This window comes from Ascaphus truei, chromosome 5 (assembly GCF_040206685.1).
Source record: "Ascaphus truei isolate aAscTru1 chromosome 5, aAscTru1.hap1, whole genome shotgun sequence".
Classification (NCBI taxonomy): Eukaryota; Metazoa; Chordata; class Amphibia; order Anura; family Ascaphidae; genus Ascaphus; species Ascaphus truei.
The window spans coordinates 79,420,217-79,439,508 of record NC_134487.1 but is presented as its reverse complement, the minus strand read 5'-3'; the positions used below and the strand labels follow the sequence as shown (position 1 = coordinate 79,439,508).

The following is a 19,292-nucleotide window of genomic DNA, read 5'->3' as shown; positions in this document are numbered from 1 at the left end:
ATCAAGACTAAGGTAAGTCAAGGATCCTAATATCCTAGGCTAAATGGTAACTAGCCAGCAAATAAACCCCATAGGCAGTGTTCGACAAACCTATACATTTGCTCGCCCCGGGCGAGTGGATTTAACCCCCGGGCGAGTAAATATTGGCCCAAGCAGCACACGTTTGGTACTAGGTGGCGAGTAGATTTTTTTGTGTGGCGAGTAGATTTTTTGGTGATTTGTCAACCACTGTATATAGGGTATCAGAGAGGGATAGCCAAGATCGAAAATAATAAACTTTTATTAATAATATATAGATAACGACGCAGGTGATAATATATATAGTGTGTTGATAAAATCATATAAAAAGATTCCGCCTGGTTCAAGGCGGCTAAATATAGACTAATGCCTATAGAGGGTTAATACCCTCCAAGGAATAAGGAAGAGATAGCATCAAGTTAACCCTCCTGTACAGTACCAAAGGGGTATTGTAACGCTGTGCTCACCAGAAACAAGACGGGACCCCGGGTGTGAGATGGGAATGGGTATAAACGCCACCCACATCCACGGGGTCACGTCTTGAGTGTAGATTGGTCGATGTAGCCGGGTCGGGGTTGGAGAGGTAAGAGTCGTCGTTATACTTGCCAAGGTCAGAGTAGGAGAGGTCCGGATCGTTGAAGGTGTTATTAGCCGTAGTTGGGGTTGGAGAATGGAGAGTAGTCATTGTCCGAGTGCCGAGGTCAGGGTTGGGGAGATGCGGAGGGTCGAGATAGCCGGGGTCAGTATTCAAGATGTGCGGAGTCCAAGAACAAAGCCTCGGTCGGTACATAGGGCAAAGTTCAGCAAGGCAAGACTGTGGAGGCAAAGAACAGGTTAGCACAATGGAACATGAACCTATGCTCCGCCAAAGTGCCAGCGGCACAGCTGAGCATATATAGGTAGGACTGTCCAATCCTATGGAGAGGCAGAGCAAAAGCGCGGTCTCAGCGGAAGCAGTGATTGGGCTAGGTGCAGAAGACAGGTGAATATGATGGAACCGATATAGCTGTTGCCATGGAGCTTGGGCACGTTGCACATGGGTCAGGTGCGTGTGGCGCAATCCGGAGGTGGGGCCTTCCCCCGCAGTACCTGGTGACGTCACCGGTGCGCGCATGTGCGGCCTGCGGATGATGTACCCTTGGAAGGAGCCCCGCGCGTGAACGGAGGTAAGGCGGGAGCGTGCCGAAGGCCGCGTGACTCCCGAATCCTTACAGGTTTATTTTATGGGAGTATGGCACTCTATATTACAATTGGTGTCATGGATACTGACTATGGTCTCATCCAACGTGATGTATAACTATCATTTCCAACAATAGGCAGGAATAACTAGGTTAATCAACCTTGGATACACAAAAATCTCTAAATATGCATACAAGTGAAAAGCTACTTACTTGAGCCCACAGTTAATAATATCTCAATGGTACATCAGCTGAGGATAACAGAGTATTAACTAAACACATTACAGCACAAAGACGAGATTGTTCTTAGTTGGAACTATGATCTCAGTTATGTATGCAATCTCTCCAGTCTATGTAGTATTTAGCCCTGGATTGCTATGATCACAGTCCTGTGTAGCGGACACTGTCCAAGTTACTGGTAGTAACAATGAATATAGTTAGTAGCATAATATTATACATAGTGTGTGTTCAAGAGTAGTTTACCTAGTAAAGAGCCATGGAGAGATAGTAAGTAATAATCGCCATACACCCATTTTTTTTCCTTCCTAGATGCGCCACCACGACAATCAGAGTCCGACACACATTTCGCATATCAGAGACATGCTTCTTCAGGGAGGACTACTCCAATCTGATGGCTTGATTTATCACATCACCCCTTTACACGTGATATAGTGGGTGAGAGAATGCAAGGGATAGAGAGCTAAAGAGAAAGCAAAAGCTAGAGGGGGAGAATGCCAGAGAGAGGAAAGGATAAGGAAGTTTTATATAAGGCCTACATCAGGAGTGGCCAACTCCAGTCCTCAATGGCAAACACCATTGTTGTTGATATCCCTTTATCCCCTGTACCCAGTTTTCCAACTCTATCTGTCCAGGAAATTTCTGTGAATTCACTGTATACCCCTGTTCTTTTAATGTAACCATGTATTGCTATAACTCTGTGCGCAGGACATACTTGAAAACGAGAGGTAACTCTCAATGTATTACTTCCTGGTGAAACATTTTTATAAATAAATAAAAATAAATAAACAGGTAAGGTTTTAGGATATCCCTGCTTCAGCACCGGTGGCTCAATCAGTGGCACAGTCAATGATTGAGCAAACTGTGCTGCAGCAAGGATATCTTTAAAACCTGACCTTTTGGTGGCCCTTGAGGTCTGGAGATGGCCACCCCTGGCCTACACCCTCCCATATCACCTCAGTTGTCGGCAGAAGATAAATGTGAGAGGTTAACCCCTTGTATGCCACAGTGATTAGCAAGACATACTGTAGCTTGGCAATGCCTTTCTAGCCTCTACGGTATACAATAGGTAGAGGTGAGATTTCTGTCAGTTTCCAGGCGGCATTGCAGCCAATCTGGTAAAAAGTGCATGTAAATGAGATGCCAATCAGTGCCATTTTTATGCATATTTTTCATTCTTTATGAATACGGCGGAAAGGCCAGATTTTTATTGTGTTTTTTTTTATTGCATGCGGGTTTTCCTTTGATAATTTTGGAGTTTAATCAATTAACCTCTTTGTCTCTCCCCACTCCTCTTCCCGATGTCTTGTATACGCTCTACAGTACCTCACCAATAACTCCCACTTCCTTATCCTTTCCTCTCTCCGGCATTCTCCCCCTCTATCTTTTGCATTCTCTCCCCCTCTCTATCCCTTTGCATTCTCTTTCTCTCCCTCTCTGTCCCTTGCATTCTCTCTATCCCTTTGCATTCTCGCTTTCCCTCTCTATCCTTTGCATTCTCTTTATCTCCCTCGATTCCTTTGCATTCTCTTTCTCTCCCTCTCTATAATTTGCATTCTCTCTCTCCCTCTATCCTTTGCATTCTCTTTCTCTCCCTCTCTATAATTTGCATTCTCTCTCTCCCTCTATCCTTTGCATTCTCTTTATCTCCCTCGATTCCTTTGCATTGTCTTTCTCTCCCTCTCTATCCCTTCACATTCTCTCTTTCCCTCTCTATCCCTCGCATTCTGTTTATCTCCCTCTATCCCTTTGCATTCTCTTTATCTCCCTCTATCCCTTTGCAGTCTCTTTATCTCCCTCTATCCCTTTGCAGTCTCTTTATCTCCGTCTGTCCCTTTGCAGTCTCTTTATCTCCCTCTGTCCCTAGCATTATCGCTCTCCCATTCCCTCTTTCTTCTCCCTCTCGCAGTCTCTTCCCCCACACTCTCCTCAGTCACTTGGTGAAACGCCGCCTCGGCTCTGGGCGCCCTGTGATTGGTCGCGCCGGATCACGTGCCGCGGCGGACAGCTGGCTGCGGCTGATCGCGGTCGGTGCCGCCGCCTGCTCCAGCCTCACAGACCGGGCTCCTGCTGCTCGGCCCCGGCCTCCGCTCAGCTCCTCCGCCGCAGGATGGGAGACAAGAAAAGCCCGACCAGGTGAGAAACTGGGGGAAGGAGGGCGGGAGAGAGCCGGGGGCAATGGGAGAGAGCCGGGGGCGAGGGGAGAGAGCATCTCCCCGCCTTACCGTGGAGGAAACGCCGAGGCCGGAGGTTGTGGGCAGCCGGTAGGGGGTATGTGCGGGAGAGCAGGTCGCACTGCAGTGTGTGTGTGTGTGTGTGTGTGTGTGTGTGTGTATAGGCCGCTGTGTGTGTGTGTGTGTGTGTGTGTGTGTGTGTGTGTGTGTATGTGCGGGAGAGCTGGCCGCAGTGTGTGTGCGGGAGAGCAGGTCGCACTGCAGTGTGTGTGTGTATGTATAGGCCGCTGTGTGTGTGTGTGTATGTGCGGGAGAGCTGGCCGCAGTGTGTGTGCGGGAGAGCTGGCCGCAGTGTGTGTGCGGGAGAGCTGGCCGCAGTGTGTGTGCGGGAGAGCAGGCCGCAGTGTGTGTGTGAGAGAGCAGGCCGCAGTGTATGTATGTGTGTGAGAGAGCAGGCCGGTGTGTGTGTGTGTGCAGGCCGCAGTATGTGTGTGTGGGGGGGGAGGGGGGAGAGAGCAGGCTGCAGTGTGTGTGTGTGTGTGTGTGGGGAGGGGGGAGAGAGCAGGCTGCAGTGTGTGTCTGTGTGTGTGTGGGGAGGGGGGAGAGAGCAGGCTGCAGTGTGTGTGGGGAGGGGGGAGAGAGCAGGCTGCAGTGTGTGTGTGAGGGGGGGAGAGAGCAGGCTGCAGTGTGTGTGTGTGAGGGGGGAGAGAGAGAGCAGGCCACAGTGTGTGTGAGGGGGGAGAGAGAGAGAGCAGGCCGCAGTGTGTGTGAGGGGGGAGAGAGAGAGAGCAGGCTGCAGGATGTGTTGGGGGGGGGGGGGGGGAGAGCAGACTGCAGTGTGTGGGAGGGGGGAGAGAGCAGGCTGCAGTATGTGTGTGTGGGGGGAAAGAGAGCAGGCCGCAGTATGTGTGTACGGGGGGGGGAGGAAAGAGAGCAGGCCGCAGTGTGTGTGAGGGGGGGGGGGAGAGAGAGAGCAGGCCGCAGTGTGTGTGAGGGGGGGGGGGAGAGAGAGCAGTCTGTGTGGGGGGGGGGAGAGAGAGAGCAGGCCGCAGTCTGTGTGAGGGGGGGAGAGAGAGAGCAGGCCGCAGTGTGTGTGAGGGGGGGGGAGAGAGAGAGCAGGCCGCAGTGTGTGTGAGGGGGGGGAGAGAGAGAGCAGGCCGCAGTGGGTGGGGTGGGGGGGGAAAGAGAGAGAGCAGGCCGCAGTGGGTGGGGTGGGGGGGGGGGGGGGAAGAGAGAGAGCAGGCCGCAGTGGGTGTGGGGGGGGGGGGGGAAGAGAGAGAGCAGGCCGCAGTGGGTGTGGGGGGGGGGGGGGGGGAGAGAGCAGGCCGCAGTGTGGGGGAGGGGGAGAGAGAGAGAGCAGGCCGCAGTGTGTGTGAGGGGGAGGGGGGGAGAGAGAGAGCAGGCCGCAGTGTGTGTGAGGGGGAGGGGGGGAGAGAGAGAGCAGGCCGCAGTGTGTGTGAGGGGGGGGGAGAGAGAGCAGGCCGCAGTGTGTTTGGGGTGTGGAGGGAGAGAGCAGGCCGCAGTGTGTATGTGAGGGGGGGAGAGAGAGAGAGCGGGCCGCAGTGTGTTTTGGGGTGTGGGGAGGAGGGAGAGAGCAGGCCGCAGTATGTGTGTGTGGGGGGGGGGGGGGGAGAAGAGAGCAGGCCGCAGTGTGTGTGAGGGGGGGGAGAGAGAGAGAGCAGGCCGCAGTATGTGTGTTGGGTTGTGGGGGGAGGGAGAGAGCAGGCCGCAGTGTGTGTTGGGTTGTGGGGGGAGGGAGAGAGCAGGCCGCAGTATGTGTGGGGGGGTGGAAGGAGAGAGCAGGCCGCAGTGTGTGTGAGGGGGGGGGGGAGAGAGAGAGCAGACCGCAGTATGTGTGGGGGGGGGGGGGGGAGAGAGCAGGCCGCAGTATGTGTGGGGGGGGGAAGGAGAGAGCAGGCCGCAGTGTGTGTGAGGGGGGGAGAGAGAGAGAGCAGGCCGCAGTATGTGTGGGGGGGGGGGGAGAGAGAGCAGGCCGCAGTATGTGTGGGGGGGGGAGAGAGAGCAGGCCGCAGTATGTGTGGGGGGGGGAGAGAGAGCAGGCCGCAGTGTGTGAGGGGGGGGTGGGAGAGAGAGCAGGCCGCAGTGTGTGTGAGGGGGGGGGAGAGAGAGCAGGCCGCAGTGTGTGTGGGGGGGTGGGGAGAGAGCAGGCCGCAGTGTGTGTGTGAGGGGGGGGAGAGAGAGAGAGCAGGCCGCAGTGTGTTTTGGGGTGGGGGGGGGGGGAGAGAGAGAGAGAGAGAGCAGGCCGCAGTGTGTTTTGGGGCGTGGGGGGAGGGAGAGAGCAGGCCGCAGTATGTGTGGGGGGGGGGAAGAGAGCAGGCCGCAGGGTGGGGGGTGAAAGAGAGCAGGGCGCAGTATGTGCGGGGGGGGGGGGAGAGAGCAGGCCGCAGTATGTGTGTGTGTGGGGGGGAAAGAGCAGGCCGCAGTATTTGTGTGTGTGTGTGTGTGGGGGGGGGGGAGAGAGCAGGCCGCAGTATGTGTGTGGGGGGGGGGAAAGAGAGCAGGCCGCAGTATGTGTGTGGGGGGGGGGGGGGGGAAGAGAACAGGCCGCAGTATGTGTGTTGGGGGGGTGGAGGGGGGAGAGAGAGCAGGCCGCAGTATGTGTGTTGGGTTGTGGGGGGAGGGAGAGAGCAGGCCGCAGTATGTGTGTGGGGGGGAAAGAGAGCAGGCCGCAGTATGTGTGTGGGGGGGAAAGAGAGCAGGCCGCAGTATGTGTGTGGGGGGGAAAGAGAGCAGGCCGCAGTATGTGTGTGGGGGGGAAAGAGAGCAGGCCGCAGTATGTGTGTGTGGGGGGGAAAGAGAGCAGGCCGCAGTATGTGTGTGGGGGGGAAAGAGAGCAGGCCGCAGTATGTGTGTGGGGGGGAAAGAGAGCAGGCCGCAGTATGTGTGTGGGGGGGTGGCGGGAGAGAGCAGGCCGCAGGGTGGGGGGGTGAAAGAGAGCAGACCGCAGTATGTGTGGGGGGGGGGGGAGAAGAGAGCAGGCCGCAGTATGTGTGTTGGGGGGGGGGAGAGCAGACTGCAGTGTGTGTGTGTTGGGGGGGGGGGGGAAAGAGAGCAGGCCGCAGTGTGGGGGTGGGGGGGGAGAGAGAGCAGGCCGCAGTATGTGTGTGTGTGTGTGTGTGTGTGTGTGTGTGGGGGGGGGGGGGAGGAAGAGAGAGCAGGCCGCAGTATGTGTGTTGGGGTGTGGGGGGGGAGAGAGCAGGCCGCAGTATGTGTGTTGGGCGTGTGTGGTGGGGGGGGGGGAAAGAGAGCAGGCCGCAGTGTTGGGGTGTGGGGAGGGGGGAGAGAGAGCAGGCTGCAGTATGTGTGTTGGGGTGTGTGGGGAGGGAGAGAGCAGGCCGCAGTATGTGTGTTGGGGTGTGTGGGGAGGGAGAGAGCAGGCCACAGTATGTGTGTTGGGGTGTGGGGGGAGGGAGAGAGCAGGCCGCAGTATGTGTGTTGGGGGTGTGTGGTGGGGGGGGGAGAGAGAGCAGGCCGCAGTATGTGTGTTGGGGTGTGTGGGGAGGGAGAGAGCAGGCCACAGTATGTGTGTTGGGGTGTGGGGGGGGGGGGGGGAGAGAACAGGCCGCAGTGTGTGTGTGTGTGTGTGTGTGGGGGGGGGGGCGGGGAGAGCAGGCCGCAGTATGTGTGTTGGGGGGGGGGAGCAGACTGCAGTGTGTGTGTGGGTGGGGAAAGAGCAGGCCGCAGTATGTGTGTGTGGGGGGGGGGGGAGAGCAGGCCGCAGTGTGTGGGGGGGGTGGGTGGGGGGAAAGCAAGCCACGCAGTATTTGTGTGGGGGGGGGGAGAGAGGGCAGGCCGCGCAGTATGTGTGTCGGGGGTGGGGGGGAGAGAGCAGGCCGCGCAGTGTGTGGGTGGGGGGGGTGGAGAGATCAGGCCGCGCAGTGTGTGTGTGTAGAGAGCAGACTGCATTTTGTGTTTGTGGGTTGGGTGGGGGAGAAGAGAACAGGCCGCATTGTGTGTGGGGGGGGGGGGGGAGAGCAGCTGTGTGTGTGCCGCTGTGTATGTGTAGCTACATGTAGATGTTTTTCTGTGTGTTACACCGGTGTCTCACCTCAGGCCGAAGCGGCAGCCGAAGCCGTCCTCAGACGAGGGATACTGGGACTGCAGCGTGTGCACCTTCAAGAATAGCGCCGAGGCCTTCAAGTGCCTGATGTGTGATGTGCGCAAGGGGACCTCTACCCGGTGAGACGCACTGACACACTGACACACACTGACACAGCAACACAACATCAAGTGTGTGATGTGCTCAATGGGACCTCTACCCGGTGAGACTCTCAGCAACACACAGACACTCAAAATCAAGTGTGTGATTTGCGCAAGGGGACCTCCAACCGTGGAGAAACACTGACACAAAGCAACACAACATCAAGTGTGATGTGTGCAAGGGGACCTCTACCCGGTGAGACTCATAAGCCATATAATGACACAATAACACAACATGTGGGCAGTGGGACCTCCACCCTGTGAGACTCACCATATTACACTGATGGGTGCTTAAACTTGTCACTGCCTATAAATGGCTGGGCTCTTTGACAGAAAAAGGGTTAATGTGTTAAGTGCACACATCAGCATGAGGCTGATATATGCTGTGAGCAAGGGGACCTCCACCTGGTGACACACACAGCAACACCACACACTGATACACAAAGACACTATCAAGTGCTTAATGCTGGCTCCTATGGCAGCAAAAAGGTTAAATGTATAATATGTGTAAATTACTCTCAATGAGACACCACAAATAATAAAGTGATATACAACCACAAATAATAAAGTGATATACAATAGCACATGTTCTGAAATGACCACCTTGTAATACTCGGATAACATCAAGTGCATGATATTTATGTGATATGTGCCAGGGAACATTCACCCGCTGAGACACCTAAAAATACATGCACACAATGTAATACAGAATCAAGTGCCTGGTGTGTGATGCGCACAAGGAGACCTCCACCCTGTGAAACTCATACACTGCAAGACCGTGATATGTAATGATACAATACCACAACAGTGATGCACAGTAACACGCAAGTTCCCGATGTGTGAGGTGACAAACATTCACATCCTTGCACAGGAGACCTCCACCCTGTGTGACTGATACACATTATACAGTCATAGACAATACCAACACAATCAAGTCCCTGATGTGTAAAAACAGCACCATCTACCACACAGCACTATGATAGTTCAATAATGTAAAGTCTACCTCTTACTATTCTGCAGAATGCAGTCCCCAGCTCCCCATGCAATTCCACAATTATGTATTTTTTCTTATTTCTGCAATGTATTTCTCCAAATTCTGCATGCTTTTAATTGCTGGCAGTGGTCTGCACGACTATGGGCAGTCTCTGCGTTTCTTTCCACCCTTTTGTTTCTGCAAACACACAATTCCATGGGGACTAAAGCTGCGGCCCCAGTGCCTGCGGCCCCAGTGCCTGCGCTGCACACGCGCTTGCGAGGCTGGCGGTGCGTGCAGCCGAATTCCCCAGTCTGCAGTGAGCTACAGGGGAGGGGGGGGGGAGAGTAACGGGGGTGCGGCCATTACGTCACCTGTCAAGTTCGCCCTCATTGGCTGAACCGCCGGGGGGCGTGGTCTAGCGCTCCGTCGCCCGTGTCTATCTCAATTTTTGCGTCTAGGAGAAGATCTCGCCGCGCGGCGGCCACCCCTCACAGCGGGCCCAGCCCCATTGAGAGGCGGCTCTTGTCCCCGCAGCGCCCGCCACAGCGAGCACTGCAGTAGCCAGTGGGGACCAAGCCTTATTGTATCATCGAGTATGTGTGAGGTGCTCAGGTGGACCCTCTCATAGTAAAACCAAGACACAGCCCTATGCAACACCACACAGCTATTCATAGTGACATATTTCCAAATGATTAGTCAATCCAAGTGGGCAATTCTCTTTGCAAAAAAATTTGGTAACAGGATTGAAGCAGGACATTGCTGGATCTGAACCCTATTAATTTCAGCTCCGGAGACCCCCTCCTTCCGGATATAACTCTGTAGAGGGTGCCAGTAGCTTCTCGGCTAGCAAGGTTCACGCACCCTAGTGACCAATAGGAAGCTGTGACGTCATCCAGTTTGACTTAAGACGTTTGACTTAGAACGCGCGTGCCCGGCGCACACCTCTGCTTTAGCTATTTGCACTTATATACTTATACTGTGTCTGTGTGTGCGCGTGCGTGTCTCTCTGGTGCGTGTGTGTGTCTGCCGACTCGGCAGTGTTTCTAACCTCTGCGGCCTGAAATGTTGCTTTGTGCGCATGCGCGAGCGTGATGTGACCCGCGTTACGGATTTTCGTTACAAGGTAAGACTTTTTTCCCATGCAAACCCTGTAGGCGCCAGCAAAGAAGTTTCACTTCAATAATTAAAGAAAAATGCACAAATTGCTCCTTTAACCCAAGTGGAGCACAAACCTGATTAAATTAACAAAAATTCTGATCACTGCTTTTGAACACCCCAATGTGTGGCTGCTCACAGCCGTATTTTTATTTTACATTGTAGATATCCTTGCTGAAATCTGCAAGTTCTGTAGTGTTTATCATAGCTTTAGTTAAAAAAATGATAATTGACAATTTGTGTGGATGGGTTTATAACAATATCTCATGCATAAGATTGCAAAAGTTGTTGTAGGATTTCTCGAAATCTTGTAACAAACACTTATATTTTTGTATGAGGTGAACGCCACTAAACTATTACATTTTAATTGGGCTTACATTCATACCTTTGCCCAATTAACACTCTGTTTAATCCCATGGCTGCTATTGCTTTTCTCTGCTAAAGGTATATACCAGGGGTGCTCGACTCTCGTCCTCAATCGCCCCCAACAGGTCAGGTTTTCAGGATATCCTAGCTTCTGCACAGATGGCTCAATCAATCCCTGCTTCAGCACAGGTGGCTCAACCGGAGGCGCAGTCAAAGACTGCACCTCTGATTGAGCCATCTGTGCTGAAGCTGGGATATCATGAAAACCTGATCGGTTGGGGGCGCTTTGAGGACGAGAGTTGAGCACCCCTGGTATAGACGACCATTTTGCTCCAATTCAACTGGAATAGACAAAGCATAGCGGCCCTAATACATAAAATAATGTTTTTAATTTCAATGGAAACTCCTTTTATATATATAATCAGTCATTCATTGTTTGGCCAATTAAGATCTTCTTTATGGAGAATGGGACAAAATCTTGAATGGAGAGCGGTTCAGATCTCAGAGGTGGCCCCATTGTTTTTGTTTTTACACCAAAGAGATTAAGATTAGTAAAACAAATAGTTTTACCAATCCGGTCAACCGGGAAACATTCAAAGTTTTAATAACTTTGAATAATTTTTCTTAAATGTTGTTACTCAATCACAAAGATTTAACCAATAAAACATACCACAGTGATTATCTTTTGTCCCATGTGACGCGGTCCCTCTAAAACAGTTGTTTACTGCAGATGGGTTATTTTGCAACTCGTAATTGGATTGCTACTTTTTGCGGTGTTTATCCAAGATTTCATTATTTATTTCAGTGTTAACTCGTGATTATAGTTGTGGCAGGCTTTCATTTTTTTCTTGGCAGCAATGGTGCTTAGCAATATAGTATAGGTTTGATTTCTCCTCCTTACTGTAACTGTGTGGTGCAGGACCATCTGTAAAGAGGATGATACCTTAAGAGGCTGTTAAATTATTATTATTTTTTTACAATACAAAAATCTTAGTTACAAATAGCAATGTCATTTAGATCAGGGGTGCGCAAACTTTTCAGTCTGGCGCCACTCCCCCCTGCCTGCTTGCGCCCCCATATTACGTGACAGCACGCTGCCATGGCAACGTGACCCCACAGCGTCATTTGACGCCGCGTTGCCATGGCAATGGGAAGAACATGCAATGGGATGAACTCGGGGCCCCTAACCGCCGCGTCCCCCACTCCCCCCGGACAATCTTGCGCACACCTGATTTTAGGGGATAGTTGTTGGTTTCTCTTTGCATAAGACAAAAACACCCACTATCTGAGTGGAAAACATGTGACGGTTCCAATCCCACACACCTTCAAATACCCAATGTAGTGCGACTATTTCTACATGCTTCAGCAAACCACAGTTTTTATTGTATGGAAGTAAGATTGCAGATAGTGACAGTCTGTTTATTTTGTCCATTGTCTGTCTCAATTATCTTCTGATGCATATTAAGGCAGCAATCTCTGCTGCTCATTTGTGTGTCTGTGTGTGTCACACACAAGTTTGTGAACCCCAATGATAATTATGGAAATTCCATAGTTTTTCAATGAAAATCTTCTTGAATCAAAACCAGTCTATTTCTTAATGCCAATCTTGTGGTAGTGAACCTGTCAAAATTGAGTTCTTGAATATTAAATGTAATGGTTTGTCTATTTTTTTTAACTTAACTCCTTAAGAAATCTTGGATGTACAGTATGCCATCCGGGCCAGGTGCCTTATTTACTTTCATTTTATCAAGCGGCCTATGCACATCTTCCTCAGTTAATCAATTAATTAGTTAATATAGAGCTTGAAGGATTAACGCTGCAGGATCCCATTCAGAAGCAGGGACCCCGCAGCGTTGGGCCGCGCATATAGTGTCCGCGACAGGACGGGTGACGTCACTCGTCGCCGCTAGTGAAAGTTATATTTCGCTTTGCAGTGGCGGCGGCACGGGCTTTCTGGCATTTGATTGGTTCAGGGGCTGTCACATGAGGCGACAGCCCTTGAAAAATCAAATATTGCCAGCTTCCAAATTTGGCGACGCCCCGTCGCCGTCACGCTTACTATAAGCGCACGCGGCGGCAATGTATTTGTTTTTGGGCGACGTCGCCCGTCGCGGGCACTATACGCACAGCCTTATGGTTCACGGCCACAAAATGTACTGTTTTTTTGTGCCGCGGATTCAAGCAGCACCAAAAAGTGTCTGGCTACATCTGTATTTGAAACAAGTGGTCCCGGAGCTGAACGGCAGCACTCCAAGCTACGAGGACACCCAGCATCCGGAGATATTTAATTTTAGAATCCTCTTATAAGAATTCTTATCTGGGACAAACAATGTGATCACTAGAGTTCCCGTAATTTTGGTGGCCTATAGAAAGCTGTGAGATGACATTGCAGCTTCTGGTTGGGTGAACCCTGCAGCCATGTTTGTTTTACCTTGCATGTACTAGCAAACTTAAAACGTAATATCTTGGCAATTAGATGGGCCCTGGAGCTTTGAGCGCCTCAGTTCAACTGCAGACAAACCTCTGGTTCATATGAGGTAAAATGTGTATATTTTTTACTTTTTGTTGACTTTTGGGGTAATAAGAATAATTATAATAGCATTTTCTTGTAGAGCGCTGATAGTTTTACGCAGCACCTTACAGAGACATTTTGCAGGCACAGGTCCCTGCCCTGTGGAGCTTACAATCTATGTTGTTGGTGCCTGAGGCACAGTGAGATAAAGTGACTTGCCCCTGCTTCACACTCAGTGCCAGTCACTGAGCCACTCCCTCTCCCTATTTGCTGCTTTAGGCTGCGTCCATAGAGGTTGGAGCAGTGCAGAACCCCGTTGACGCTGAGGCTCGCCTGCTGAAGCTGAGGCTCGCCTGCTGAAGCTGAGGCTCGCCTGCTGAAGCCTGTGCGATTCTATGCACATGCGGGCGCGATCGGGAGGTGGGGGGAGGCTGAGGGAGATGGGGCAGTGACGTCGCTGGGCCAATCGCCCGCGACGCACCGACGTCAACGTCACGGCGCGTTGACGCTGCTTCGCGCTGATTGGATGTTTTCAGACGACAGCGCGCTGAAAAACAGCTTGGCTGTCGGCTGAAAAATCCAGCTCCTCAGCACGCCTGCGGACGCTCGCGTGAGCCCCCTCTAAAGACATCCTCATTGAGGATGCCGGGGTTCAGCACGGAGCGTCCGCACGGTTCAGCGCGGCTTGTCCTTCTATAGACGTGGCCTTAGTAACCAGCAACTCTCGCTATTTACACACATTTGTTACTTTTATGTTTATATTTTTATTGGGAAAGTTTGTTACATAATGTATAATGTCCGCATTGAGCCTTGCATTCTGTACCATTAACTTATCAAACTGTCCGTACAGGGGTGCTAAACTTAAGTCAACCCCCCACCCACTCTTCCTCAGGTTGTCATGATATCCCTGCTTCAGCACAGGTGGCGATTGAGCCTCTGTTTGAGCCACCTGTGCTGAAGCTGGGAGAGCCTGAAAACCTGAGGGGGGCACGAGGACTTGAGATGAGCGTCCCTGCCCTATGCCTATAACTTTTTAAATTAGACTATCTGTCACCGTTCCTGTAATGAAAATGCGGGGGAATATTAATTATTTTAATCAATCTGGTGCTTCAGGGGTTAACGTGGTTACTGTCTTGTTTTTAAAAAATACAAATGTTCTATGGCCTGTTAAACCCCAGGCCAGGCCTAGTTTTAGGACTGATAGAATCTAGAGATAAGGGCATTTGTTTTGCCAAGATATGGGATTAAATTAGGGTACGTACCCCTGACACTTTTTTTTAAAGATGCTTCCAAAGTGTTCCTGAGATACGCCTGTGCATCCCAGAGAGGGGTGACATCCAGGTCACCACTTAGTTGGAGGACATTATTAAAATTAAGAAATTATGGGTCTGACAGTAATTCATAAGAGTAAGTAAGAATTAGAGATATGTAATGGTTGCAAGGAGACAAATGCGATAAGGCCAAACACTTTATTTCTAGTAGGTGATATGGGACAGATATCCATGTCACTCAAATGTAGGAGCAAGTCGGTCAAAAATTAGTCTTGTTACATTCGTCAAATTCGCCTTAATCTATTGGTATGACTCACGTGTGTCTAAGTATTCGAGGAATTAAGATAGATGAAAGACCTCATATCTAAACACCTTTTTTAAACGTAAAAAGGGGAGGTTTTATTTTCTACGTCGTAAAACCGTCAACATAGCAGCTGATTCACAGGGGTCAGCTTATGTTTTCAATGGGAGAAGAATGGTTTTGCCCTAGCATTATGAAATTATAATTCAATACGTAATGCTTTGGGCTCTGAACTGTTGCATGCTCTGTAGAGAATAATTTAAATTTTTGGGCACATATTTTGCTACAATAGATTTTTGTGTGTTAAGTGCATAGCTTTTTTTTTCTACAATAAACAGGGACTTGAGACCCTGGCAGATGTATATTAATTACATTTTGTATATTTCTTCTTCGTGGTGGTGGAAGATAGATATATTTGCAATTGAGTAAGGGGTTAATATTAACTCATTAAAAGTACCTTGTGCAGGAGACAGGTGAGTTGGCTAGAGCAGGGGTGCGCAAACCTTTGTCTGCGCACCCAAGCCAGCTCTCCTCCCCGTTTGCGCGCCCCCTTCCTTGCCCCTTACCTTGTCTCAGGCGTCATTTGACGCAGCGTTGTCATTTGATGCTGTGTTGCCATGGTGACTCGAAGCCGTCGGAGACCAGGTAAGGGAACTTACAGAGGCCTAGCGCGGAGCCTCTTTTAGCGTAACGCCCCCCAGTTTGCACACCACTGGGTTAGCATAGCCACGAGTATTAACCCTGGTTGCATATCTGTCATGTGCTCACAAGTGCTGTTGGGCAATATACCAATATGATAGTAATATCACGAAAAGAATGCTAAGTCGATTTTGCCATTTTGTTATTATCGTGATACGGTCAGTCACACATGGGAGTCAATTAGATTTTTGGGACAGTTAATGTCATGCAGTTTAAGACTTGGCAGCCTCATAGACGTCATATCTGCCAATGTAATAGGAAGGCTAGCACCCTCCTTCACTCTCCATCCTTCAGTGATCTCGGCAACCATCCCTTCCCCTACCGGTTTTCTCCCTTGCTCTTCTTCCCTATCCTTCCCCAATCTCTCTTGTTCAGTGATAGGCAGAAGTATAATATATTTAAAAACACCTTAACTTGTAAATAAATGTTAAAGCTAAATACCTTCCAAATTGACTTGTGATAACGATATTTATCACTATAAATTTCTTAAAATGATTGTGAGCCATGTTTTGTTATTGCCCAACTCTAACTGGAGGTGGCATTATGTGATTGGCAAATCCTAGAAGACTATGGTGAAACTGATTGGAATAGCAGCTACTACACAGTATATAGATGCACGTGTTTGCTAGCTTGTTTTCCTGGTGCATCGGTCAATCCCCAGAACATGTGTGGTCCTTTACATGAACTGAACTATTTTCTGTTGACTGTCTAGAGCAGGGGTGGCCAACTCCAGTCCTCAATGGTCACCAGCAGGTCAGCTTTTAAGGATATCCCTGCATCAGCACAGGTGGCTCAATCAGTGACTTTCATTAACTGTGCCACCTGAAGCAGGGATATCCTTAAATCTGACCTGTTGATGGCCCTTGACGGTAGTTGGCCACTCCTGGTCTAGAGGTTGACATGGGATGTGGGTCGGCAGTATATAATCTACTAGAAAAGGAGCACTTGCTGTATTGTTGATCTGCCACGTGTGCTCATGAATCCAGTGAGCCAGAGAGAACTCATGTACAGTAAACAAGAAGATATCCAGGCAGTCCAGTCATCTTGGTGAAATATAAAATGTTTTTATTGCATCGGCTAGGTTTCGGTCCTGCCTCGGACCTTTGTCAAGATATACAATGTAAATATCATTTATTTGATTTTTGATTCTAGTTAATAGATGAGAATTTTATGTTAAATGTGCAGTATCACACAGACCCGTACTGAAATAATGATTGCGGTATCTTTTGACAATCAACGATTCAAATGTTTGCAAAACCCGAAGTTTGTGGTGGGTTTTACCTGGCTTACAATCTGCCCTTTCTGTCTTCTGTACCACTAACTATTGGGGTCCATGCAAGCAGCAGTAACTAAAATTGACAATCAATGAAGTTTGAGATAAAAATGATGCACTTTCACCAAATAGACTATACAAATGATCTCACTCCTCCCTATAGAACTTTGCTGCTGGTAAAAAGATAGGCCTTACATATAGAAAAACAAAAAGAACGATTCCTGCGCTCGTACTAATTAGGCTAAAATATAATGGTGATCTCTGGAATAAGAGTAGGTGAATGTACAGTATAAGGCTGCAGAAAGAAAGAAATATATGTAAGTTTTATTATATTCACACCAGGGAATTTGTGCACCCACAGTTTACCTCTATAGTAAGGTAACTATGATACTGGCTTTAGCCAGTTTTTAATTGCACAACTCACAAAAGCATATGCTTTATTTAACCCCTTATGGGCTTTCTCACATTTTTCACTTGTCCAAGGGACAATAATTACATACTGTATATTCAGTGTAGGTACCTGCAATTCGGTTATGCCTTGACGTTGGCTGCAGGCTTATAACGCTTTGGCCAAAGAGTTTAACGAAATAACCCTTATTCGTGAGATCACAATTTTATTTTAGCTTAATTGGTAGGAGTGCAGGATCGTTCTTTTTGACATTCACCAAATAGGAATTGTGATCTATATAGATAACCTGTATTGCTGCTTTAAGATACAGTTTTTCAAAGTGGTGTATTTTTTTTTTTTTTTTTACAGTTTTGAAGCAGGGGTCTCACGAGCTGACCTGTGTTCATGTAATCTGCTGGGACCCTCTGCTTCCAGATACATACTTTTGTAGGGGTGCTGCTATTTATGCACCCAGGGAACTGTGTGAATAATGAAATGGCGGCGTTTAAATGTTCCACGTCACGCGGGCCAATAGGAAGCTGTGGCGTCATCTGTGCGGCTTCCTATTAGCCTGGGTGACTGGGACATTTAAACTCCACAGATATACCGGCACCCTCTTCGGAGGTAACTATCTCTGAAGAAGTGGGTCCCCAGAGCTGAAATGAACACAGTTCAGCTCCGGAGAACCCTTGCTTCAAACTGGTAGTAAAAAAAAAAATGAAATCTGTATTTCTGCTTTAAACATTGCTATAAACATTACAGCCCAAATACATTTTGCAGCCACAAACTTTGCAAAATCTCTTGTGGTGGAGAGCTCCTTGGAACAGTTAATACTGTACTCTACGGCTTTTTATCAAAACACTTGACTGAAATAAGGTTCTGTGGTGGCTATGATTATGAACTGGTGATGGTTTTATATGATAAAATGATGTTTTTGAGGAGGCATATATTTACTTCTATTCGATGTTTTGAAACATTTCTTACATGTTTATTTGTCCCTCTGTGCCACTGCCCCATCAGTATTTTATTTGTACATTTTTGATGGTCACAAGAAAGGCAAATTATATCAATTTCAATAAATTGCATTATCCTGGGTACTGGATATTTAATTATTTCGGCATGCCAAATAAAATTGAAAAGATTCACTCCACCTGTAAATGCGCATTTAACCATTAAAGGCCTTTTTGTTTCAGACGAAAGCTTTAGGTTCTAAAAAGACAAAATTAAGCATATGGGGAAGAAAATATGATTAAACCGTTTCCTCGTAGGTATTCTGGCATCACAACAATTCCCCTTTGGCTGTTTTCTGCAACCCAAATTATAGCAGAAGATCTCTGTCCTTATCGCCGTACATGTTTAATCTTCTGATGAATTTCCCCTGGATTAGAAATTCCTCAGGGAATGCAATGTGCTTTCCTCTGCCTGCAGTGGTGTTCAATAACTTGTAATGTACTATGTGATTATAGTAGTGCTTTGACAGTGGTAAGTAGCATAATGCAGGTCAAATATTGACAATTGATGATGTTTTAAAGTCAATAGAGGTTGTAAAAACCCCAAACAAGACTGTGAACAAAAAGGTTGGAATATCAGCCTTAAAAGTTATTAATATTTTTGGGACATAGCCAATTGAATTAATGTGAAAAGATGCTGAAGCAGACGTAGTATGTCTAGGACAGGCATGGGCAAAAACATTAAATACTTAGGAACCCAAAAAACGTTAGAACAATGCATTTTGTTAAGCGACACGAGGAGGGGAGGGGCGATCCAACTACCCCTCGTCCACCCGTCGGTGGCTCTGTGTCTGAGAGACACCTGGTTGCACAGACACTCCCGCCCAGTAAGGCCGCTTATAGTCCTTGCTACGGCGGCGTGACGTCATCCATCGCCGTTGTAGCAGCGATTTTTGCTTATAGTGTTAGCAAGAGATGGCGATCGGAGGGTGTGGCCGTGAGCGGTTTTCCCTCATTGGCTAAACCGCTCATATGGCCGCTGACGTCACGGAAAAATCAATTTTAATTGCCTTCCAGCGATCGCAACCAAGCCGTCGCGTCGCTCCTATAGACTTGTTTTCACGCAACGTCACGAGGGCTAGAAGTGCAGCCTAAGTGCATTGTGATCAGGGGCAGGCAAAGTACTGAAGCGCTCCGCCCCCAGCCCTTGCGCACCTCTGTCACAGGAGACCAGGCCATTTACACCTTTTTACCAGGATCATGCATTGAGCAAAACGAGTTAATGAAATAAATTGTACATTAATTCACAGGAAAAGGCAAACACACAACGTTACACAAACTACAGCAAATAGACACACTTACTTGGGAACTGGGGTAACAACCTAGACTCTCCTAGCTGCAGGGAATCATATCCCTAATAACAGTTACAAAAACAGGACAGAAAATATTCCAGGCAGCTTTTCACTGAAGGAGCCCTTTTCTTGCTGGAGACTGGAAACTTAGAATCTTAGAGGACTGGAAAACACCTGAGAACCCCCTATCTCATGGGTGCAAGGGGTTATATTACATCTGA

At 49.0% G+C, this 19,292-nt stretch overlaps 1 protein-coding gene across 1 annotated transcript in view; it reads left to right on the top strand.

Annotated features, from left to right (window-relative positions):
- The first annotated feature begins 3,394 nt into the window (after positions 1–3,394).
- YAF2 (YY1 associated factor 2) overlaps positions 3,395–19,292 on the top strand; it is a 30,177-nt gene continuing 14,279 nt past the window's right edge. The window contains exons 1-2 of the mRNA XM_075600083.1: positions 3,395–3,569; positions 7,682–7,807. Of these exons, the coding sequence (XP_075456198.1) occupies positions 3,544–3,569; positions 7,682–7,807 (152 nt within the window). The 5' untranslated portion in view covers positions 3,395–3,543. The remainder of the gene's footprint in view (positions 3,570–7,681; positions 7,808–19,292) is intronic.